At 40.8% G+C, this 24,846-nt stretch overlaps 1 protein-coding gene across 1 annotated transcript in view; it reads left to right on the forward strand.

Annotated features, from left to right (window-relative positions):
- dync1li2 (dynein, cytoplasmic 1, light intermediate chain 2) overlaps positions 1 to 24,846 on the forward strand; it is a 74,003-nt gene that overhangs the window by 32,163 nt on the left and 16,994 nt on the right. Inside the window, exons 6-11 of the mRNA XM_060837927.1 lie at positions 6,624 to 6,717; positions 8,867 to 9,002; positions 9,360 to 9,471; positions 11,093 to 11,152; positions 14,524 to 14,565; positions 19,014 to 19,116. Of these exons, the coding sequence (XP_060693910.1) occupies positions 6,624 to 6,717; positions 8,867 to 9,002; positions 9,360 to 9,471; positions 11,093 to 11,152; positions 14,524 to 14,565; positions 19,014 to 19,116 (547 nt within the window). The remainder of the gene's footprint in view (positions 1 to 6,623; positions 6,718 to 8,866; positions 9,003 to 9,359; positions 9,472 to 11,092; positions 11,153 to 14,523; positions 14,566 to 19,013; positions 19,117 to 24,846) is intronic.

Raw genomic sequence — 24,846 nt, forward strand, 5'->3', positions numbered from 1 at the left:
TTTTACTGTTAATGTGTGTATGCAGGTTTAAACATTTTATGTTCATATTATATCAGCTGTCCTTTATTCACTCGTGGGATATGAGTGACACTGTGAGCACTTATTGCTTATCCCAAGTTGTTCCGAAGGTGGTGGTGATCTGCCTCCTTGAATCATTGCAAACCAAGTTCAATAGGTGAACCCACAGTTTCCTGAGGAAGGGAATCCAGGATTTTGACTCAGTGACAATGAAGGAACGGCGATAATATTTCCAAGTGAATGGCATGGAGGGAACCTGTAGGTGGTGGTACTCCCATATATCTGCTGCCCTCATCCTTCTAGCTGTAAGTGGCTGTGGGTTTAGAAGGCGTTGTCGAAGGATCCTTATCTAAGCATTTCTGCAGTGCGTCTTGTAGATGTTGAACACTGATACGATTGAGCATCATTAGTGGATGGAGTGGATGTGGTGCCTATCAAATGGGCTGCTTTGTCCTGGAGGTTGTCAAGCTGGTTGTATGCTGTTGGAGCTGCACCCATCCAGGCAAGTGGGGAGAGAGTATTCCATTGCACTCATGTCTTGTGCCTTGTAGATGGAGGGCAGGCTTTGGGGGAGTGAGGTGATGAGTTACTCACCACAATATTCCTATGCTTTGATCTGTTTTAATCGCCACTGTTTACGTGGTGAGTCTAGTTTAGTTAATAGTACCCCCAGGATGTTGAGCAGTTTCATTGCATGGTGCCTGAGGGAGGCTGATTCTGATGCTGTTTCTTTACTTGACTGCCTACACTGAAAAAGGAAAGTTGGTGTATCTCTTTTACTCCAGTGATTTGTTAGACTTGGCATCTGCTCCCTACGTTACCCCTTTTTATTGCCCATTTGGCTTAACCTAAGATTTTTAACATTCTTAAACTTCATTTGTCCATCATTGTTTATTTTCTCATGTACTGCAATCCTACTGCATTTATCAGTTCTTCACATATAGACCAACCAAAGAGAGCCAGAGAATTTAAATGTGTGGTGGTGGTAATTGTATATTAATTACACTAAATTGTATGGAAGAATATATTTGTAGTGTGCACAATAAATAACTGATAATGTAAGTGTGTAAAGATTAACTCCAGCTGGCTTTTGAAATACAACTTGTCACTTCCCTCCTTTAATCAGTAGCATTTTCCAGTAGCTGCTCCTGAACCAGTGCTTAGGAGTCAGAATGTTGGCTGATTTCCCAACCTCCAAATAGGCCTCCTGTTCTTAACTCTGGGGTACAGGCTCTTCATAGTGACCTACATGCCACTGCAACAGAAATTTGATTACAAAATGGACCTGGATTCTTCAAGTGTTAATCAGCAGTTGGCCTGTGATGAGTCACTGGGCATATGTGCAGACATGGACCAATCCATGCTATTGCTTTACTCTGAATACTTGGTCTAAAGGTGACACCTTCTGGCAAAGATTGATTATTGCATTAGAATGTTGTTTTGAAGAGCGTTCAAGAGGAAGTCTGTTCAAACTTGTGGTTGTCCTCCATATGCAGTAATCCTAATCCCAGTTAATGCTCCATTTCCAAATCCCTTTATGCTTTCTTTCAATTTAGCTAATCTGTGTTTAAATGATGACATAGTATCTTCATTTTGCTATTTCCACCTCAATATCTTTACTGTTTGGAAACACTGAAACCTGCACACACTAACTCTTGCACTCTATGCACTTGTCAGTTATGGGAAATAACTTAGTAGTTTGTGTCTTGCTACAAACTACCGATTTCATCCCTCTTCCTACCAACTATGAGGCTGAACCTGACTATTTAGAACCATTGATCCTGAAATGTGCTCCAGGCTGCGTCTCTGCACTGTCACTAAGAATGTTTCCAACTTGGTAATTTAGCTCCATTTCATCCCCCCTCAACTTACTTGCTGTCAAAATCTTTATCCATGTCAATGCTTAGAAGCTTTACTGTTCTAATGCGCTATTGACTAACTTGCCTCAATCTTCAGATTTCCCAAACCTGTTCTGTGTATCTGCTTGCTTACACAAGATTTCATTCACCCAACACCCTTTGTTCACTAACCTAAATTGGCTCAATGAATCAGCAGCATGGATAGTAAGAAACTGAATGCAGCCTGGAAGTTGTGCAGTGCAACCCTTCAAAACTTCTGGCCTGCTGATTCTGGGAATTGTCTGTAAAATTTGAACTTCTGATGAATTCTCTGCTCCTTGGCTCCCAGAGCTCTGAGTCAGAGACTTGATTACTAGATGGTTACTCAGCAAGCGTCAGAAAGAAAAGTCCTATCCTAAATCCTGGATGACTGACTAGCTCAGCCCCCTTGCCCCACCATTAGTCACATTGATCATCCCCAAACTAACCTCACCATCTGGCATTCTTCCCCTCTTCCCCCCCCCAAACTCTTGCTTTTCCAGAGTTCCTGGCTGTAACATCCCTTTGAGATTGATCAAAGTTTTCATTTTGTAGGGCAATCAGTGCTGTTGCTATGTTCTAAATGTTTGGTGCTATTTTGTCTTGGTGAGTAACTTGGTTTGAGCAGGTTGAGTTAAACTGTCCTCTCTGCAATCTTTACAATGGATTTGTTCCGTGAACTCCATTCAGCATTGGAAATATTATGGAGGCATCATGACACTTTATATTGAAAAATGCAATGGCTATTTCACGCAACATGTCCATGTAAACTCCATCGTGTATACTCTGTACAAACATTTTCCTACTGTAATTCATTTTACACTCTGCATTGCCTCTTCCTTTCGCCTTCATGTAGTTGACAAGTTTCCTCTTTGTCTTTGGCTAAATATTTTGGCCACTACTTGTGGTATGAGAAGGTTCCAGATTCTCCCTGCCTTCCAGGAACTGACTCCTGTGTGGACAACATGTTGAGACTCTCCTAGAGCAAAGCGTGGAGAGATGGACATTTCAAACCAAATAGTAAACAGCTCTGTTAGCTGTGAGTGCTACTTGTACAAAGACAGACCCTCGATGCATGGGGCTTGTGCCAAAGCTCAATAGCTTATCTGCCTTACCTTGCCCATCAAACCTTGTTAATAAAGAAATACGTATTGTGGCCTTTGATTTCTCTGTAACAACTGGAAGATTTGACACTTCTGATTTCATCAAAGGCAGTGCAAATGGAATCTGCTTTGTTTTTAAGGATCACTTTTAAACCCCCCATCCCTGTTCCTGTATTCCCTCGGGATTGTTTTACATCGAAATTCCTTGTTTACTTTGCGAAAAATTATGACTTTACATTGTGCTAGATTTCATCTCCCATGTATCAGTCTGTTTCCCCAGCTTTGAAGTACTCCTGAAGTGTTCTGTCCACCTCATTATCTTACATTTGAGCTTTGGGCATTCTGCAAACTTTGAAATGATGCTCAGTATATACCTAAGTCAGGTCATTAATATAACAAATCTCACAATGTTTGTCCTAGTCGTGTAATAGCCCATGGAGAACACCTGGTAGTACTTCATCCAATCTGAGAAACAGCCATTCACCACTGTCTCCTGGTTTCTATTTTTATCAGTTTGTATACACACTGCTGCTTCCCCCCCCCCCCCCCCCCAACTATAATTCCACGCTGTGCACTTTATTAACAGGGCTGTTGTGTGGCTTTGAAAGTTCATATACACAATATCAGCTGCACAATCTTCATTCACCATCTCAACTACTTCATCCAAAAGCATGATGAAGTTGGTGGGACATAATTTGCTGCTTACGAATCTGCTCTGAATAAGGTAGTGTAATAATGATGATTGCTGTGCAAGTAATCTGAAATCTTGAGTGGATAATCTATAATAAATTCAAAACCCTTTGTGGTTTAGAACTCATTTAGTTGACTTAAGCAAAAATTCCAGTGATATAAATTTACTGGCATCTGTCTCTCTCTCATTTCAGTGAGCCAGTGCAGCAGCTCATGTTTTTATGAGACCATCATCTGTGTCCGTAACAATGTTGTTTGTTTTTGCACTTTCACTTTTGGTGTCTTTTCACTGTTTTGGGTATTAGCCCATTTATACTGAAGACCAGAAACTTGATACTGCCTTAGATTTTAATTTTCACCACATTCTTAAATATCCAAATAAAGAAGCTTGCTAAGTTTTTAACCTCATTCTCCTGAAGTCTTGCTGGCATATGAATTCATGACATTTGGCAGTCATGATTGCTAGACAAGTAATCTAAATCTTGAACTAATAGTTCAGAAGTAGTTCTACCATTTGAAGAATCTTAATTGAGTTGAACAAATAGTCGAATTTACTTTTTAAAATGTTGATATGAGTAAACTGATCAGCTTTGACTGTAAAAATTTATCCAGTTCACTGATTTCCTTTAGAAAATAAAGCCTCCATCCTTAATCAGTACGGACCCCACAAAGATTTCTCATTCCATATCAGCATGGTCAGTTGTTAACTATCTTCTGATGTAGATTATCAACACACTCAATTGTATCAAACCAGCTACCAGTGGTTCAAGGAGAGCCGCAGACTATCATTTTGAAATGAATAGGGATGGATATTGGTTATACCAAGCACATGTAAGAACTAAAATGTAGAGTCTAGTATCTTTGTTTTGATGTCCATTATTGGTGAAAGGTGAAATTTATGTTTATAGTTTTTTGAAATTCCTACAGTGTGGAAACAGGCCATTAGGCCCAGTAAGTCCACATTGACCCTCAGAAGAGTTTCCTACCCAAGCCCATTCCTATAACCTGTTATACTACATTTCCCCTGACCTACACATCCCTGAACACTCCGGGCAATTTAGTATGGCCAGTTCACCTAACCTGAACATATTTGGATTGTGGGAGGAAACCCACACAGACAGTGGAAGAATGCAGACTCCACACAGACGGTCACTAGTGGCTGGAATCGAACCCGCGTCCTTGGTGCTGTGAGACAGCAGTGCTAACAACTGTGCCACCGTGCCATCCTTACACAGTCGGTTTTTCTATAACGTGATAGTTGCGTTCTTGTGCAACCCTGCTTCGTATAAAAGTTAAGCTTTAGAAAATTATTCGAATTACACCCAGCACACTTTTTAAAAGGTTCGTGCTGTAGAATGAATACAGAAGTTGGGAGGTCATGTTGCGGCTGTACAGGAACATTGTGTGCAAGTCTGGTCTCCTTCCTACCTGCCCTACCTGAAGGCTGTTGTGAAACTTGAAAGGGTTCAGAGGATTTTCAAGGGTGTTGCCAGGGTTGGAGTATTTGAATTATAGGGAGAGGTTGAATAGGCTGGGGCTGTTTTCCCTGGAGTGTTGGAGGCTGAGGGGTGACCTCCTAGAGGTTTATAGACTTCCTCAAGGGGCACGAATAGGATAAATAGTCTTTTCTCTGAAGTGGGGAAGTTCAGAACTCGAGGGCAAAGGTTTAGGGTTTGAGGGCAAAGATATAAAAGAGACCGAATTTTTATGCAGAGGGTGGTGCATGTGTGGAATGGGCTGCCAGAGGAAGTGGAGACTATTACAGTTGCAACATTTACACAGCATCTGGATGGGTATATGAAAAAGGATTTGAAGGGGTACAGGGAGGGTGCTAGCAGGTAGGACTAGATTGGGTTGGGATATTTGGTCAGCATGGACAGGTTGGACCTAAAGGTCTGTTTCCGTGCTGTACATCTGTGACACTCAATAGTGTCCCCAGTTCATCTGTCACGTTACAGTGGTTTCATCAATCGTTTTACAGCAAATTCACATTGACGGAAAGCATGTTATAACAGACCAACCTGTAGTGGCGTGTGTGTTGGCCTATTTTTTTACAAAGATTAAAAATTAGCTAGGTGAGTCTTTCTGGAACCATGACTGTTGGCCTCTTGGAATGCCAGTGGAAGCTTGTTTATTATGTAGTAGTTTACAATTAGCAAGAGAGAACAAATTTTAGGATAAGTTAGTTTATTTTTAGTTTAAAGGTTTATGGGAGTTTGAAGGAGGCCTAACTGGGATCAGAAGTAAGTATAGTCTCTCTCAGAAAAAGAAGATTGTCCAGAGTACTTTGGGAAATAGATTACTTCTGGGATGTAATTAGTAAGGATGAAGTATCTGGCCAGAATTTTGAAGTTTATTAAAAGATTGCGAAAGCTCAAGCTCTCAGTTGAGTGGTTAAAATACTTGCAGGATAGGAACTGCGAGAAAGCAGTTGTGTTAACTGTATAGCTTTAATAGAGAAGAAATTTCCTTGAATATTTAAATAGGTATTATGTTGGTGTTTGGGAGTAGATGGAATTCTGTGCTGTTGTGTTTTGAAATATTTCAAACTGTTGTATGTAGATAGCTTTTTGTTTTAATTCTGTTTTTGGTTAAATCAAACTACTTTGTAATTTTGGGCCAGATACCATTCTAGTATTTGACTTATGTATTGGTAACATCAATTAGGATCATAACATACTGTATATGTCTTGTGTGAAATGAGTTCCAAATCAGATATGTTCTGGAAAGAGCTCCAGGGTTTGCATTTTGGGGTCCTTGGCCTTCCTTATCAACATGCTTGTTCATTGTCTGTCCTCCACGTATTAGAAGCAGAAAAGTGTTTTTAGGTTCTGAGGTGTACAAATTGGCTATATTATGCTTGCTGGATTCAGCTGCTGTTTATTTATGCTGCTTAGTTACATTATGCTCATCTCTCTTTTTGTTCCCCCTGCAGTGTGATGCGGTCAGTGTACTAGAGAAGGAACATGATTACAGAGACGAGCACTTTGATTTCATTCAGTCACACATTCGCAGATTCTGCTTACAGTGTATCCTTCAAATTAGAAATGATTGCTGCTGTAGTGAAGTTTGCTGAATTCACTCGAGTCTATATTGGGTGGCTGTGTTTGTGAACTTATCACACCACCTGTTAGATATGGAAATGGTAAAGTGCAAATATGAAGTTAATTTCATTGTCCCTTGTCTGTCCTTGCTGTGCCATATTTGCTTCAGAAATGGGTAGAAGCATTTTCTTTTGCTGTAATGAAATTAGCAGAAACTTATGAATGTCAGAAACCCTGGACGAATGTGGACTTACTCTTTTGCTGTTGCTCTCTTCTTTTTTTTCCAAGGCCATGAAGAAATTTTGCACACTATGGTTTACTGATTATCCCAGAAACCAATTCCACACTAACCAGAAGCTGGTGAAGGCCATTTGTCCCCTCGAATCTACTTTGCTTTTAATAAGCTCATGAATGATTTGTTGGGTAATCTCAAATCCATATTCCCACCTACTCTGATAAACTCTTAAGCAACAAGTTATCGACCTTTGTCTTAAAAATATTCAAGGACTCTGCTTCCCAACACTTTTCAGGAAGACCGTACCAAAAGCACACAAGCCAGAAAGTTTGCTCCCCTCTGCTTTAAAAGGGTCACCCATAATTTTGAGTGTTCTAGTTTCTCCCTTAAAAAGGAATATCTCATCCCGTGTCATGTATTTGGGATGTCCAGATCCCTCTGTGTCTGACAGCTCTGCAGTCTCTCATCATTTGGATAATTATTCTTCCTGTCAAAATGGGCAGTTTTACATTTTCCCACTATATACTTCCAGATCTTTACCTGTTATCTTTTTATAACTCTGCGTCCTCTTCGCAACTTTTCTTTCTGTCTTCATGATTAGCAAATTTGACAGCCATGCCCTTCATCCAAGCTATTGATATAATTTGTAAACATTCAGGGTCCCAGCAGTCATGCCTGTGGAAATCTGTTCATTGCATTTTGGCAACCTGAAAATGAAACATTTAATACCAATTGTGATCTTGCACAATGCTGTCTCCTGTCTGAGAGGAGAGCTTTCCTGCTTTATTCCAACAATCCTACTGGCTGATTGTGGTTTAAGGCTAGGCCTGTTGAGTGAGCTGACCTCAGCCAAGATCACAGAGAGGACTGGGTTGGGAAGGGAAAATTCTAGACAGTGTTTTCATTCCCAGAAGCCCTCCTTGTCAAGTAGCTCCCTGATGGCTGCTGTCAAGGTTGATGGTAGATGAACTAACAAATGGTGATAGGGGAGAGACACCAGCTGGCAGCCTGCACCTGTGCATCCGAGACAATTGAGGGGTGGGTGGGGTGTGTCAATAGGGTGGAGGAGGAAACCACTTTGAAGATAATTCTCTGGAGGGGGAAGGGCATTAAACACACAACAGATGTTAGTTTGAAACAGGAGTACAGCATTGAATTGAATGGCATCTGTTGGTTTAAGTGTGACTAAAAACACAGGCATGCCATTGTAAACTAGTTCTGAGCATGGGACATTGAGGACTAATTCCATTCAGCGATTCTCATGTATTGCCTCAAATAATTAATGTAATAACACTGGTAGATACTCACACCATTTTATTCTAAGTTAAAAATCACACAACACCAGGTTATAGTCCAACAGCTTTAATTGGAAGCACACTAGCTTTTGGAATGGTGCTCCTTCATCAGGTGATAGTGGAGGGCTCGTTCGTAACACAGAATTTATAGCAAAAATTTGCAGTGTGATGTACCTGAAATTATACATTGAAAAATTGATTGTCTGTAACATCACACTGCAAATTTTTGCTATAAATTCTTTGTTACGATCGAGCCCTCCACTATCACCTGATGAAGGAGCACCGTTCCGAAAGCTAGTGTGCTTCCAATTAAACCTGGTGTTGTGATTTTTAACTTTGTACACCCCAGTCCAACACCGGCATCTCCAAATCATTTTATTCTAAACACTCCCAAATTCTTGCGTTCTTTTAAGTATTTTCCTTTTTATTCCAATGTCTGTTCAGATAATTGAGCTGCAAGTATGAAATTAAGGACACGAGGCTAATGGTTTTATTAGTTTGAGCATCATGTTTCAAAATTAGGGCAAGATATTTTCTCCTCTCCCTGCCCTGACTTGATAAAGCATAATTTCCAGCCAAATACTTTCCTTAATCAGCCTTTCAGATGGTGCTGCATTGATTTACACATCAATAAAAGAAGAGAAAAATATTGATCTCTTGTATAAATATCTTGTCCACAAAATGTATGATTTCCAGTTTACTACACCTGCCTTAGTGGTGGAGAAAGATGCGGTTTTTATGTAAGTATCTGACCTAACTTAGTGTATTTCAGAACTGTGCAAGTGCACCAGGAAGAGCATACTTGCTGTGTGTGAGTGAAAATAAAACTGATGATTGGGTGCAAGTATATATTGCTGTCTTGAAGCCACTCCTTTATAATGATTCTATATTGCCAGCAGATCTCTAGTGTTATTGGCAGAGAACCAGAGGTCCTGCTGAAATGTGATGGCACTGTTTGTTGTATCCATATATTAATGTTTGATATTGCTATCCTTGTAAAATAGCACATTCTCTGATTTACTTCGAGTGACATATACAATTAATTTGAAATGCATCTGCTGTGTTGTTCCAACTTTGCTTTGTTTTGTATTTTTCAGTCCTGCAGGATGGGACAAAGATAAGAAAATTGCTATTTTACACGAAAATTTTGCAACGGTGAAACAAGATGATGCCTATGAGGATATAATTGGGAAGCCCCTAGTCAAAAAGGTAATGTAGTTGATAAGCTCAACCTGCATTTGCTTTGCTATACTGCTTGGATAAAGGTTCATTGTATTCTGCTCCTGAAGGCAGTGGCTTGTGGTTAGAACCCCCCCCCCCCCCCCCCCCCAATTCCCAGCCCACCATCCAACTCTTAATTGTGTGGCCCACTGAGTCTAATTAGTGGGCTTCTATTCAGAAAATGTTCAGTTGGTGAGATGCTCTAATGTCGTCTGTGACCATCTTAGATTGTAATGCATTGGGGCGTGCGGACAGGAACAGGGATAATAATAGATTATATCTAGCACATAGTTACAAATAGTGACTGACATTGAGTCAATCCCAGCTATTCAGGGAGAGAGTTTGATAACTACTTGGAAATGTGTAAATGCTGCATGGAAAGATGTGGAGAATGTAGTCCAAGCACTAAACTAGGAATTGCAATGAGACAAAGATGATAGATGGATTAATCATTCCAAATGTTGTATTTGAGAAATGGAAATAAATTAGGGAGGACTGTTTTTGAGGGGAAAAGAACTGATTTTGTGGCTTTCTCTTTCTTCCTTTTAATTCACCACCAGTCTCCTCTAATTACACTTCAGTGCACTTGGATTAGAGCCAAGTCCTGTGTGGAGCAGGGCAGCATGCTAAAATTCACCTCCGTACCCAGTGAAAACAAGGAGCACTGCAAGTCCTGATGGTTGTCCAGTCACTGGTGGTGGGAAGTGCATTTAGGTGGAATCCTAACTGGATCAATTTCTGTTATGATTTGTGTCATTGTCAAGTAGCTCATTATCTTTGTTGAGATACGTAATAATTCTCTTTTTGACTACTTTCAATTACCATCTCCAACATTTTTATCACAAAAATGAAAGTGTTCAAAGAAAATGGGGGAGAAATGTCTGCAATTTATTCCTTAAGATCTCTTAACTTTTCTCCTTATTCTAAGCAGTGTCCAGGAGATTAATCTTCTAATTCCTGGAGGCTTAAGCTCAGACATAAGGAGTGATCTCTTAGGAAGTTACTGACATCAAAACTGTCTTAGCATGAGTTTTAGAGACCTCATATAGTCTGATCAGTTCTGGAGACGACAGCAGGACAGATCTGTTGTAGAGCAGATACACTAGAATGATAGCAACTGTGTAAGTGTTAAATTATGTAGACAGATTGCATAGACAAAACTTCTTCCTTGAGTGTAGAAGATCTAGGTGTGATTTAATTGAAATCTTAAGGATGATTAAAGAATTTGACCAGGTAGATCAAGAGAAATTTCTTCTGTCCAAAAATGGAAACTTAAAATGGCTGTTCAGAGGTGATGTAAAGAAGCAGTTCTTAATTAAAAAATCTGAAACTCTTCAACCTTTCCAAAAAAAAAGGCAATTCAGGCTGAAATTTTATTGAAAACTTCAAAGCTGAAGTTGCTAGTTTTTATTTGATGGGATGTCAAGAGTTAAAGAATCGAGGCAGGAAATAAAGTTAGGATATAAATCAGCCATTATCCAATAACATTCTGGAACAGGCTCCAGAGGCTTTTCCCCAATGTTTGATCCTCTGGCAAAAAAGAGGAATGTTGCTGTTTTCTTTGTGCTGTCTACACTCTAATTTTCAACCGACCCTGTCTTTTTTCCAGCCTGTCCACGACAAAGAAGTGGCTGCGGAGGATGAGCAAGTTTTCCTCATGAAGCAGCAGGTAAGCCTATAACGTCGCCCCTTCTTTACTCTTCCTCCTGCCATAGAACATCCCGCATCTTGCGAATTGAGTGACCCCCTCATGCACTCAGTTTTGATCAGGGAAAGGTGGGCTTTGTTGCCCTCCACTGGTGATATTGCAGACTTCTAACTTCCTGAGTATCACTGTTGACATGTTTCTTCAGTTCCTTGAGCTGTTTTCATTTGAAACTCAGATGGACTGGCCCACAGCACAGCCAGCTGATCGGCACACTGTAAATTCGCGGTCAAAAATCTGCGGCCAGTATCTTGCCCTAAATTCTAATCACTTGTTACCCTTATTCCCTTTGTGTTTTCTGGCCCACACAGTTTCCTGGTTAAGAAAAGGCTGTTTAAGATTTTTATTCCTGAGCCCTTCCCTAGCTCTGTAATCTCTAGCTCCTCTATCTCCAGGTCTTGTGATTCTCTAATTCTGACCACTTGTGCATTTTACATTAAATCACACGGTCATTCTTGGCCATGTCTTCAAATGCCTAGGCTTAAAATTTCTTTCGTAAACCTCTCCAAGCCTCTACCCCAATCTCCTCCTCTTAAAGATTTCTCTGAAAACCTGCCTCTTTAAGTCCTTGGTCACTGGCTATAATATCTCCTTATGTAGAGTCATCCATTGTTTTATAATTCTCCTGTGCTATGCTCTGGAGAAGTTTGCTAAAAGGTACTTTATAAACATCTTGTGTTGTAGGCTTCTCTAACCTGACTTTCTGTATTTATAGTGCTAATTTCTGTCTCCCCAGACCCAGCAGCAGACCTCTAGCCCACTGCTGAATTTCCTTATTTGAAAGGAATTCTTTTGAGACTGTTATTTCATATAGAAGGCCTTTGCCTTATCCTGACGTTGTGTTCCCTGGTTCTAAACTCACTAATGAGCAGAAACATTGTAGACACATCGCCCTGTAAGAGATCTGCAAGTTTCTATGCAATCGCCTTTCCTTCTTCAAACCTCTAGAGATCACTGGTCCAATTTCCTCTGTTTTCTCATAGGACAATCCCGCCATTCCAGAGATTAATACGGTGCACCTATGTTGCACTCCCTTTAGGAACATTGGCTTTAGGAGTGGAAATAGGCCATTCAGCCCTTTGAGCCCAATTCGCCATTTAACACAATCATGACTGATCCTATCGTGGTCACAATTCCATTTTCTTGCTTGCTTCACATATCCACCTTTGTTGCATGTATGTAATTCCTTAGACAAGGAGACTAAAACTGTACATAATATGGCTGTATGTAATTGTAGCAAAATCCCATTGTTCTACATTCAAAGCCTCTTGCATTGAAGGTTAGCATGCTATTTTCTTTCTTAATTGTTTGCGCCTGCATGGTAGCTTTAGTCACTTGTGAACAAGAACAGCCACCTCCCTTTGGACAATAAAAATCCTAATCATTGCCATTTAAGAAATATTCTGCCTTTGTTTTTCCAACTAAAGTGGATAACTGCACACTTGTGTTTTAGATTACGTCATAATTTTGTTCATTCATTTAGCTTTTTCAAGCCCCCTTGAAGCCATCTTGTAGTTTCTAGCAACTTAGGTTTCCACCTAATTTTGTCATCAAAATATTACATTACAGTATTATATCCAAATTATTAATTTAGGTTTTGAACAGCTATAGCCCCAACACTGATCCTTGCAGTGTTCTTAGGACCCTTTCTAGTCTTGTTTTGTATGAACTGTCTGTTTAGAAAATAAATTCTTGGTGACCAAATGTTATGCTTGCTGCCCTTTAGAAACAGACATTGGGAAGCCTTCTTGAACTGCAAGATACATGTGATTTGAGATTATTCCAGAGAGCTATAAAGAACCAATCACCTTGTGTTGTTGGCTTTTCTGACCTGACTTTCTGTATTTATAGTGCTAATTTCTGTCTCCCCAGACCCAGCAGCAGACCTCTAGCCCACTGCTGAATTTTCTTATTTGAAAGGAATTCTTTTGAGACTGTTATTTCATTTATAAGGCCTTCAATGCATGTATGACCACACCATACTTAGCAACGTTCCTCCTTCTGAGCGTTACATGTGGCTCACTTGGTAGCACTCTTATCTCTGACACTTCAAATTGATGCCTTATCTTCAATGTTTGGGTGGATGTGAAAGATCCTGGAGATTATATTGAAGAGGAGCAGAGGAATTCTCCCAGTTCTGGTCAATATTTATCACTCAGTCCGGATCAATGACAGGTTATCTGCGATGCTAGCTAATGTTACTACAGCTCAAGTCAAATTTCAAAATGAAATCTGGTCTGAAAGATTGTCTTTTTTGTTTTAATTGACTTGGTGGTCCATCACATGTGCCCAATGAGATGGAAAATTGCCCAGTTATGTCCTGTACACACATAGCAGGTCCAGTCCAATCCAACCCAATTGCCAGTCTATTAGTCTACTTCTGATCATCAAAGTTTTGTAAGGGGTCATTAACAATGCTGCAAGCAGCACTTGCTAAATAATAATCAGCTTCCTGACATTCAGTTTGGGGTTCATCAGACTCAGTCAGCTCCTGATCTCATTATAGTCTTAGTTCTTGCATCCATGTTTGGACTAAACTCCAGTGGTGTCAAGTGAGACTGACTGCCCTTGATGTCAAGGTTGTGTTTGACTGTGTGGAGCTGGAATTTGAGTGTAGTATTCTAGTGCTAAGATCATCTGACCATTCATCATAAGGTCAGAAATAGGGATGTTCACTGCACAATATTCAGCACCATTTGTAACTCCTTAGATACTAAAGCAGTTCGTGGTCAAGTGCAGTAAAACTTGGACAATATTTAGGCTTGGGCTGATAAGTTGCAAGTAACAAGTGTGCCAGAACATGCCAGGCAGTGACGGTCTCCAACAAGAGAGAATCTGACCATTACCTCTTGACGTTCAGTGGTATTAATATAGCTGAATCCCTTACAATCAATGTCCTGTGGTTAGCATTGACCAGAAACGGAACAGGGCTAGCCACAAACAGATGTGGTGACATAGTTATGGTGTCATTGGCTAGCAATTCAGACACCTGGGCAGATACTCCAAATTGAACACTTGTCCTCACTACCTAGTGTAGCTCTCGATTATTGTTTTGAACTATGCAGTGTTTCGTATCACCAATTAAAATAGATGGAATAAAGTTATTTACTGCACTTTATCATTCCTCCACAAATCCAAATGTGAACAATTGTGTTGTGCTGAAGAACAGTTGCTGGCTTTTGGCTATCCTCAGAACATCCTGAGGTTTAGCTTTTGCAGGAATGTAGGTTGATATTGGTTTGACGAATGCTCGGAAAGGTTTTAAGTTTCTTGCTGTGGTGAAAAGTGTTTGCCTTTCAGATGTATTCTAATGCTGCCTACCCTTTCTCTTGCAGTCTCTTCTTGCCAAACAACCTGCCACTCCTTCGAGACCTGCTGTAAGTCTGAGAAAAAGAGCTTGTAACTGTGAAATGAAAATGTGATTTTTTTCATGCATTATAAAAAAAGGGCTGTGTTCCTATGACTGACCCGATATTTCAACATACTCTGCACTTGAGTGGTTTGCCTAAAGGTGCCTGTACATCGTACTGCTTTATTAGTTGGAGCCGAAAATGATGAAGGGCTTATGCCCGAAACGTCGAATTTCCTATTCCTTGGATGCTGCCTAACCTGCTGTGCTTTAACCAGCAACACATTTTCAGCTGTGATCTCCAGCATCTGCAGACCTCATTTTTTACCCTTTATTAGTCGGAGGCCAGTATTTGGGAGTTCCCTGATCATGCCAGCAGACTTCTGAGCAAGATCCTTTAGTCCCTAGTGCAAGCAAAAGACTCCAATCCTAGACTCAAACTGATGCAAGAGAAAAGCAAGCAAAATTGCTCCTCCTTATTTCTTGTGCTGTAGAACTGGCAGTAGTAGAGGCCAGGGTACAGCTGTTCTGTACAGCTGAACTGACTGTTCACCTTGCTGCAGTTGGAGTTTAGAATGCCAGTTGAATGATTGAGGGGATCCATGATCATATTGTTGTGCACCTCCAATATCAGGGTGATAATGCTAGCACCTTGAAGTTATTCTAGCCAGTAGTGTTTCAAGAGTCTGAGATGTGTCTGGAGTTGGTAGGGAATATGCAGAAAATAGCAGCAATATGAAAGCTGTTTGCGTTATTGCTTAAGGAGGATATTTAGTCCAACATGACTGCACAAAAGGATTCTAATCCTGTTGTTTTATCTTTGTTTCATTACAGCAGCATAGATACTAACTCATTAGCTGCCACCTTTTAAGACGCTAGGATAAAGTTGCATCTGGACCTGAGACTGGTCAGCCCACAACTCTTATCGGGTTTAGTGCCTGTTCCTCAAGATTATAATTTTATCGCATTCCTCTCTCCCTTCCACTTGCTGATTTACAGCTATTACTGGAATGACTTTTTTTGTATACTCTATAATGAAGCCAGAAACGAAACCATCTGTTCACTTTGTTAGCTATTTTCTTCTTATCTACTATTGATGACACATTTTAACTTCAGGGCCAACACTCACTTTGCTTTCTCCTTTCTAAGTGCTTGTTCAAACTCTCTCTTTATCTGGCTTTACATTTATAACTCTTTCCTGAGTGTTTGTTTATTAACCGGCTAGTTATTTTCTTCAGTTCTTCATCAGCTCAAATGGTTGGTCATACAATTGTGCAAGCGTGGGCAATATTATGTTTTTCTTGAGCCTGCTGCTTTCCCTAACTACTGTTAATAATTATGAATAGTGGGTCTTCCTCTTGGGATTTTTTGTTATAATGGAGATGTACTTTGAGTAGTCTCAAAGATCCCATTGAATGTGAACCATTGTACCTCTATTGATCTGTGACCTAGTTTAGAATCCCAGTTTATTTCAGCTTGCTCAGCTTTCATGCCCACATACTTATCCTTTATATAGGTTTCAAATATATGTTTTAGACCCAGTCTGCTCCCTTTTGAAGCTGGATGTAAAATTCAGTCATCTTGTGCTCGTTGCTCTCAAGGAGTGCCTTTGCTGTGAGGTCGTTAATTCTGTCACATCACCACATCTCATGAGTCACCCATGATTATTGTTGTCCCTTTAACACAAACACCCAATGTTCTTTCTTGTACACTTGGCCCCACATTGTGATTACAATTAGAGGGTCTGTACATTACTCCCACTATTAACTTCCTTCTCCGACTAGTCCGTATTTCCACCCAATCCTATTCTACATCTTGATCTCTTCAACCAAAGTTAGTCATCTTTAGCCATTGCGTAAATGCTATTCTTTTATTTTTCCAGCTACCTATCCTCTTTGAATGTCATTTATCCCTCAGTATTTAGGACTCAATCCTTGTCATTTTGTAGCCAGACCTTGATAATGGTGATCAGATTTATTGACTTCAGTGTGCGCTATCAATTTGTTTACTGTTGTAATGAATGCTACACACGTTCAGATGCAGAAGCTTCAGTTTTGTCTTTTTGTCAATCTTTGTCATCTTTAGTTGATGTACCTTAAGTATTGTTGTGTCCTTTCTTGCCATCCTTTGATCCTCATTTCCCATTTCATTCTTTCCCTGTCTTTGTCTCTACTCTTTGATATATAACATAGTCATAGCAATGTGCAGCATGGAAACAAACCCTTTGGTCCAACCCGTCCATGATGACCAGATATCACAACCCAATCCAGTCCCACCTGCCAGCACCCATATCCCTCCAAACCCTTCCTATTCATGTACCCATCCAAATGCCTCTGAAATGTTGCAATTGTACCAGCCTCTAAACCTTCCTCTGGCAGCTCATTCCATTCCCGTATCACACTCTATGTGAAAAAGTTGCCCCTTAGGTCTCTTTTATATCTTTCCCCTCTCACCCTAAACCTATGCCCGCTAGTTCTGGACTCCCCTACCCCAGGGAAAAGACTTCGTCTATTTACCCTATCCATGTCCCTCATAATTTTATAAACCTCTATAAGGTCCCCCCTCAAACTCCGACGCTCCAGGGAAAACAGCCCCAGCATGTTCAGCCTCTCTCTCTAGCTCAAATCCTCCAACCCTGGCAACATCCTTGTAAATCTTTTCTGAACCCTTTCAAATTTCACGACAGCTTCCAGATAGGAAGACTGATCCCTCACTCCCACTTTTTAGTTGAAATCTTTATTTCTGGTTTGCACAAACCAGCATGGTTCAGGTGCAGACTGTCTCACTTTCTCCAGTGGTCCACGTGTCAGAATCCATTACTCACCAAACGGTCATCTCTCATTTTTATGTAACGTGCGTTAATTTGTACAAGTTCAATTAGTAATGCGGTAGAGAACAGTCTCAGTCTCTCTAATTGAATGATCCTTGCCACCGGCGTTCCTCGTTGCTCCTTACACTTGAATGGCTCCCTGTACTATGGTGCCATGCACCAATGGATCATGCCCTGTCCCAAACTCCAGAAATACCTTCAAGACAGTCTGGGAGAACATCAGACATTGGACAGTTCCAGAGACTGGAAATCTGCACCCTGTCCTCTGGACTCTTACCTGCCTTACACTGTTATACTGTCTTGTCTCTAGCCCAATCTGAGACTTTGTTCAAACTGATGTGATTGTCTCTTTGATATAGAGAACATCTCCCTCCCTGAAGGATCACCGTGCCTGAAGTTCAGCCTTGAGCGCATAAAATCTGAACCAAAGATGTTCAGATTTCAAATATCCACTGCAACTGTTTGCCTGGGATCACTCTAACGTCCAGAAGCTCCCATATATTGCAGCCTTGACATATCACCTGTACTGTTGTCATGAATGAGTTTTAATTATGTTCACATTGATATTGTGGTTGATTAACCTTACCAAAAATTTGTTATCATAAAATTTAAGAATGGAAAAGGTCTTAACCACTTATCAGAGACACTGAACAGCCAGTTCTTTTCTCTGTTGTAGAGCAAGCCCCAATTCCAATGGTTCCAGTGAATATATTTTTGTCACTCCATGTCAGCAAGTCCTTTTGTAACCACCTTTTTTTTTAGGTGATGCTGTCTGTCTCTTGGCTCTTCCTTTCGCCCACTCTTCTTGATGCTTCTTCCTCTGTTTCAAGATCTGCTACTCTAGCTGATGTTGTTTGCCTGTCATAAGTATGACAAAAATGAGTGCAAAATGCTGTGAATATAATGAGACGTGGTTAGACTCTTTTTGTGCATGCGCTGTTGGTTGAGGACTATTCATTGGCACCAGACTGAACCTGCTTCCCGTCCCTCCACCTGAGAGAACAGATAGAGGACTTCAATTTAATAACTTATGCAAAATACTGCATTTCTGACAGTACAACAGCCCTTCAGCATGGAACTGGTACCCATCACTGCTCAAAATAAAAAAAATCAAATTGAACTCTTCATTGCCACCTGATGGTCAGATTAAATCCTTAATCAAAAAGGAAAGTTGGCAGACAAACTGAGCAGGTGTTAAAATCTGGCAAAGAAGGTCTATAAGATGCATATTTGAATTATTTATTTGAGAAGTTTAGCATTCAAGCAGTTCACTGTAAGGATAGGAAAAACCGATTCAGCAGTAGGTTTGAAATGAATTGGCTATATATTCGAAGCAGTTGGACTGTAGGAGTGGGGTGAATTGGTTACTGTCAGCTGACTCAGGAACATGATGGGCTACTCAGTAACTGTGGGTCTGGCAGTCCGGAAGACTGAGCTGAAAAGCCATTTTTGTGTGCTCTGGGTTTGGTCAGTTCCTGGACATCGCAAGGAAAATAAGCAACTTGTGTTTTCGGGCTGATTCAATAAGGCAGATGTGGGGAACCTCTTTCCCTATTCTAGCAATGTGATTGTGTTTATGTTGTACTTTTTGCAAATACATTAATGCATTTAAGGTCAACATGTGTGATACTGTGATTTGCTCTCAGGATTCTCCAAGGCAACCAGGTGGCTCTCCCAGGACCCCAAGACAGCCCGGTGGAACAAACATGGTGACTGCAGTCCCACCCATCACATCGGGAACTCCAAAAGGTGAGTGGTGTAAAGTGCAAGTAATTTCATAAGTCTTGGTCAGTCTCCTGTGGGAAGCAAAATGTGTGATCCTTTGATCGTTTTAGAAATTTATTTGGTATCAGGTGCATAATATACAAGTAAAACTTTGCTATTATGTCACATCTTTCCTGACTACTGGGCTTCCCAAAGTGTTTCGCAACCAATGAAGCAGAATAACTGTTTTTGTAATATAGGAAATTGGCAACCTACTTGCACTCAGGAGGATACCATAAACGGAAGTATCAGCATAACTGGATCCTTTTTTAATGTTGATTGAGAGATAAATATTTGGCTTTAATACAGAGATATCTTCTCAGCTCCTGTTCAAAATAGCATCACGTAAGAGAATGGGCATTTATTGAAATTAATATTTCCTCTGAAACAACAGCATCTCCAAAGGTATGGCTGTTGAGAATGTCTGTCTCCCTAGATTTTGTTTTTGTTTTTGGAGTGAGACTCCAAACCACCACCTTTGCATTTGAGGTAAGCGTGCTGCCCACTGAGCCACAGCTGACACAAAACATTGAGCAAAGACCATGACGATCAACCCATCGGTAAAAGATCAACAAAATAACTCTGGAAACTTTGCACTCAGAAGAATATGATTGTGAAGGAGAAACAGCGTTTTATATTCAAGAAAGCATTGGCAATTTTATTCTTACAACAGTAATTTCAGTGCTACCAAGTGACAACAGCATTCCATTATTATTAATTATTCAGTGAATGTCTTCCCTCGTTGCAGTTCTGGTTGCTGATGGCAATGGTTCGCAAATGGATTCAACTCCTGCTGCTTTGGGCATCCAGGGATGAGTAATAATTGTGGCACCTTCACATTTTGATGTAGTAATTGTCCAATTAATCCATCCAAGGATAGACTCCAGTATTCACTGCACAGTTCCCTCAAAGTTTCTGTTCCTCTTCCTCTTTTTGATGATTTTGAAATTTATTTGTACCAGCTGTTACACCCAAATTGTGACGCTACTTACTCTAAAGTTCTCTTGACTTTCTCCATTTATCCTTCTCCGTAAGATCCTGGCCCCTCCCAGAGCTGCAGTTCACCCACATGTCCTCGCTGCCCACTTTCCATTGACAGCAGGATATATTTAAGGTTACCGACTTCTGATCTTCAAGGAAGTTGAGGAATATGAAGCGTAGATAGGAAAGTAGAATCCGAGTCAGATCAGCTGTGATTGTATTGAATGGCCTGAGGGACTGAATGGCTGAAGGTACTCCATTTCTTAGGATCTGATCTGTGCTGAGAAAATCTCTTTCGAAGTTCCTGATCTTTGCACTCTACTTACATTCCACATTTTTCTCGTGTTTCCTGTACAATGTTTCTACTTGTACAGATTAGGATTATGTCTTGGCCACAGATCTTGGTTAAGCTTAAAGTTGAGAATTTAAGGTGACATATTCAGAATTCTAACGAATTCAGGTTAACCTGAATACATTTGACAAGTCTATAAACTAACAGAGTTGGCGTGTGCGTGGGTGAAGACTTAAGCTCAGAAGTGAACAGGTGTTTTAGATTTTACTGTTTATGGTGAGACAATTAGTGAGGGCTATCAGTTGTTTCTGGGATTGACTATGAAATAGAAGATAGAATATATTACATATTAGAACTTCTTTGAAACTTTGGGGCCAGTTACTTGAACTCCGTGCTGTAAATCCCCTCAGTTACTAAAAATAATCCCCTGCATCTAGTTTACCACCTTTTAAAGTTAAAACATGCCGCGCTGATCTGTTTTCTGATGTGACTGAACTCCTTTAGGGATGGGTCTTTGCTTCCAGAGCACTCAGACCTGTTATAGCTGCAATACTGCATCCAGTGGGACTGTGGTTAAGTAACTTCCCAATTTACCTACTTTATATCAGATTTCACTTGTGAACCATGGGAAGATGGGACTTTGTAAGTTTTAATAACCAAATGAAAATTTCAGTCTCTGAATTGGCAGTACTGTAGTTATCCCTCAATCTCTCAACTGTTAAAATCAATGACACTTTTTCAACTGCAATTAGGAAGCTGAACACTGGAGGGCCCTCTCTTCTGCTTCAGCTGTAATGAAACTCTGTTCAGGGGAAGAGGACAGGTTTGGTCTCACTCCAGAATATCAATCCTGTTGCCAACCTATTTCTGTTATAGACTTCTTTCTAATCTGGCAGACAGGATCATCTTGTCCAAAGGACAGTGCCTATGACAATGTTGTCCTCCCTATGTAAAGCACTGATGCAGTTTAATTTACAGGTGATGCCACCTGAATGATTCTCAAACCTTGATAATTCTGTTCTTTGCTCTAGTCGTGGTTGATAGGTGGCTTTAAAGCAAAACACTGTCTGTTTCCCCAGAATTGATCTTTACTGTTAAAACTTCAAAATAAAGAAGGGTCCTGGGGAGTGTGTGTGGCCTGGAGGTTAATTTTAACTTGATGCAAAGCTGTGGGGGTTGGAGGCCCAAAGAGATTGGCGTGGCCCAAACACAGAAAATAGTTGCAAGGCTAATGGAGTAGAATGCAGTGAGGCAAGGTTCTGCTTTGGATATAGAAAGCCCAAGTTACACTGCACCTGAAATTTATTGTGAGCAGACCTGGTAATCCTGCTTTAGGTCTTAGGGCAGTGTGCAGTACTAATTTACTAGGATGATGCCTAGACGGAGTTAAATTAAGACGTGTTTACACAGACTGAAATTATATCCTTCAAACTGGGGTGGAATGGTGGCTCAGTTGTTAGCACTGCTGCCCCACAGCAGCAGGGACCCAAGTTCAATTCCAGCCTCGGACGACTGTCAGTGTGGAGTTTGCACATTCTCCCAGTGTCTGCGTGGGTTTCCTCCGGGATCTCGGGTTTCGTCCCACAATCCAAAAATGTGCAGGTTAGGGTGGATTGGCCATGCTAAATTCCCAGTGTGTTCAGGGATGTTTAGGCTAGGGGTCAATGTAGAGTAATGCGGAATGAGTTTTTGGATGGGATACTCTTCGGAGGATTGGTATGAACTTGTAAGGCCAAAGAGCCTGTTTCCACGCTGTAGGGATTCTATAAAATATAGCAGATTATACAGTGATTTAATTAGTTTTCTCAAGATACAAGAAAAATTCCAAGGGAAGGACCTGCCAACTGTGGTTAACTTCAGGATAGTATCAAACTTGACAAATAAGCAAATAATTACACATAGATGCATGGCTGGAGATATTTGTAAAGGAAAACTAATATTGAAATTGAATCTGAGGAATTAATGAACAAAGCGTAGATGGCAGATGAATTGAACAGATATTTTGCAGTGGTCTTTACTGTAGAGATACAAGTACCATTCAAGGAATTGATGTCAATCAGAAAATGCAGGTAAGCGCAATTCACAAATTGCGATCAAGTGGAGCTTTAACCAGGCCTCCTGGCTCAGAGGGAAAAGCACTATCACAAGAGTCCAGGAAAGATATTATAAGTTGTTATTTAAGACTTTGCAACAGGGCTGTTGAAGTTCATTGTAATCGTATGGAGTTGACCTGGAAATAGTATTTGAACAGTATATTGGAGTACTTAAGGAAATAATGTGCTGTAGGTAAAAGGGAATAGGAGGATGTACTGTATTTGCATTTCCAGAAAGCTGCCCCATCAAGTTACTTGTGAAAAATATCAAGTCACCTTGTAGGAGGTAATATATTGATATGGATAGAAGACTGGCTAGCCGATAGGAACAGGGAGTAATCACAAATGGGTAATTTTCAGCTGGCACGTTATAATGAGTGGTATGCCATAGGGGGGGTCACTGGCTGAAGGTGCAGAAGCTAGGATTGCTCAATTAGCTGACCACACAGAGACAGGGAGGGAAAGTAAGTTGTGGACAGGGCATAATGAGGTCTCAAAGGGATCTGTGAGCGGGCAAAGGTCTGGCAAATGGAGTATGATGTGGGAAAGAAATAGAAACAGGAAGAATAAAGAAACTTGTTACCTAAATGGTGAGAGATTGCAGAGCCCTGAATTACATAGAGATTTGTGTATGAATTGAATGAATCTCAAAAGATTAGTGTGCTTCCTCTTGTGAAAAATCTAGAATTAGAAGTTACTGTTCCAAAAAGAAGTCACCTGTTAGGCAGATAATTTTTTTTAAGCATCATGAATCTTTGGAGTTCTCCTGTAAGATGTGGTAAGAAAAGTTCTTGAATACTTCCTAGGCAGGTGTATTCTTGAACGGTTGAGAGTTAGGCACAATGTTGAATAGCTAGAACTTATTCATTTTTGTGGGATGTAGATGTCGCTGGTTGGGCCAGCTTTTATTGTCTCCCACCAGTTCATAGAAACTCTACAGTGTGAAAGCAAGCTTAGAGTCCATACTAACCCTCCGAAGAGAGTCCCACTCAGGCCCACTCCCCTACCCAGTCCCTAGAACCCGCATTTTCTATGGCTAATCCACCTAGTTTGCACATCCCTGGCACTATGGACAGTTTTGCAAGACCGATCTACTAACAGCACATCTTTGGACTGTGGGAGGAATGTGGGGAGAAAGTGCAGTCACCCAAGGATGGGATCAAACCTGGGTCCCTGGCACTGACTCAGCAGTGCTAACCACTGAGCCACCGTGGCTCCCTACTTGCCCTTGAGAAGGTGGGGGTGAGCTGCCTTCTTGAATCGCTGCAGTCCATGTGTTGTGGGTTGATCCACAATGCCGTTAGGGAGGGAATTCCAGGATTTTGATCCAGCGACAGTGAAGAAATGGCAATATATTTCCAAGTCAAGATGGTAAGTGGCTTAGAGGGGAACTTGCAGGAGGTGGTGTTCCCATGTATCTGTTGCCCTTGTCCTTCTAGATGGAAGTGGTTATGGGTTTGGAAGACGCTATCAGAAGATTGTTGAAGTTCTATAGTACATCTTGTAGATGGTACATACTGCTGTTACTGAGTATTGGTGGGGGAGGGAGTGGATGTTTGTGGATGCAGTGCCAGTCAACTGGGCTGCTTTGTCCTGGATAGTGTCAAGCTGCTTGTGTGTTATTGGAGCTACAATCACCCAGCCAGGTGGGGTGTATGTCATCACATTCCTGATTTGTTCTTTGTAGATGATAGACAAGATTTGGGAGTTAGGTGGAGTTATTCAGTGAAGTATTCCTTGCCTCTAACCTGCACTTATCGCCACTGTTTCCGTGACAAGTCAGGTTGAATTTCTGGTCAATGGTTATCCGGTAGATGTTGGTGGTGAGTGATTCAGCGATGTTACCACCATCGAATGTCAAGGGGCAGTGGTTAAATCGTCTTCTTACTGGTGATGGTCATAGCCTGGCATTTGTGCAATATAAATGTTACTTGCCACATGTCAACCCAAGCCTATGGAACCCAAACTTTGTGTCACTGAGCAGGTTATTGCTGAGCAAGTGCTGCTTGATAGCACTGTTGACAACATCTTTCGCCACTTTACTGATGATCTAGAGTAGACTGTGGCAGTAATTGATCAGGTTAGATTTGTCCTTTTTATGTACCAGGACGCACGTGTGCAATTGTTGGGTTGATGCCAGAATTGTAGCCCTACTGGAAGAGCTTGGCTAGCAGAGCAGCAGATTCTAAAGCACAAGTCTTCAGTACGATTGCTGGAATGTTGTCAGGGCCCATAGTTTTTGCAGGATCCAGTGCCTCCTAATTTATATGTTTGCATGTTATGCTACAGATGGATGGGAGAGGCTTTCAATTATAAATTTTAAATTAAGGTGGATAGATTTTGATTGTT

This window comes from Hemiscyllium ocellatum, chromosome 17 (assembly GCF_020745735.1).
Source record: "Hemiscyllium ocellatum isolate sHemOce1 chromosome 17, sHemOce1.pat.X.cur, whole genome shotgun sequence".
Taxonomy (NCBI): domain Eukaryota; kingdom Metazoa; phylum Chordata; class Chondrichthyes; order Orectolobiformes; family Hemiscylliidae; genus Hemiscyllium; species Hemiscyllium ocellatum.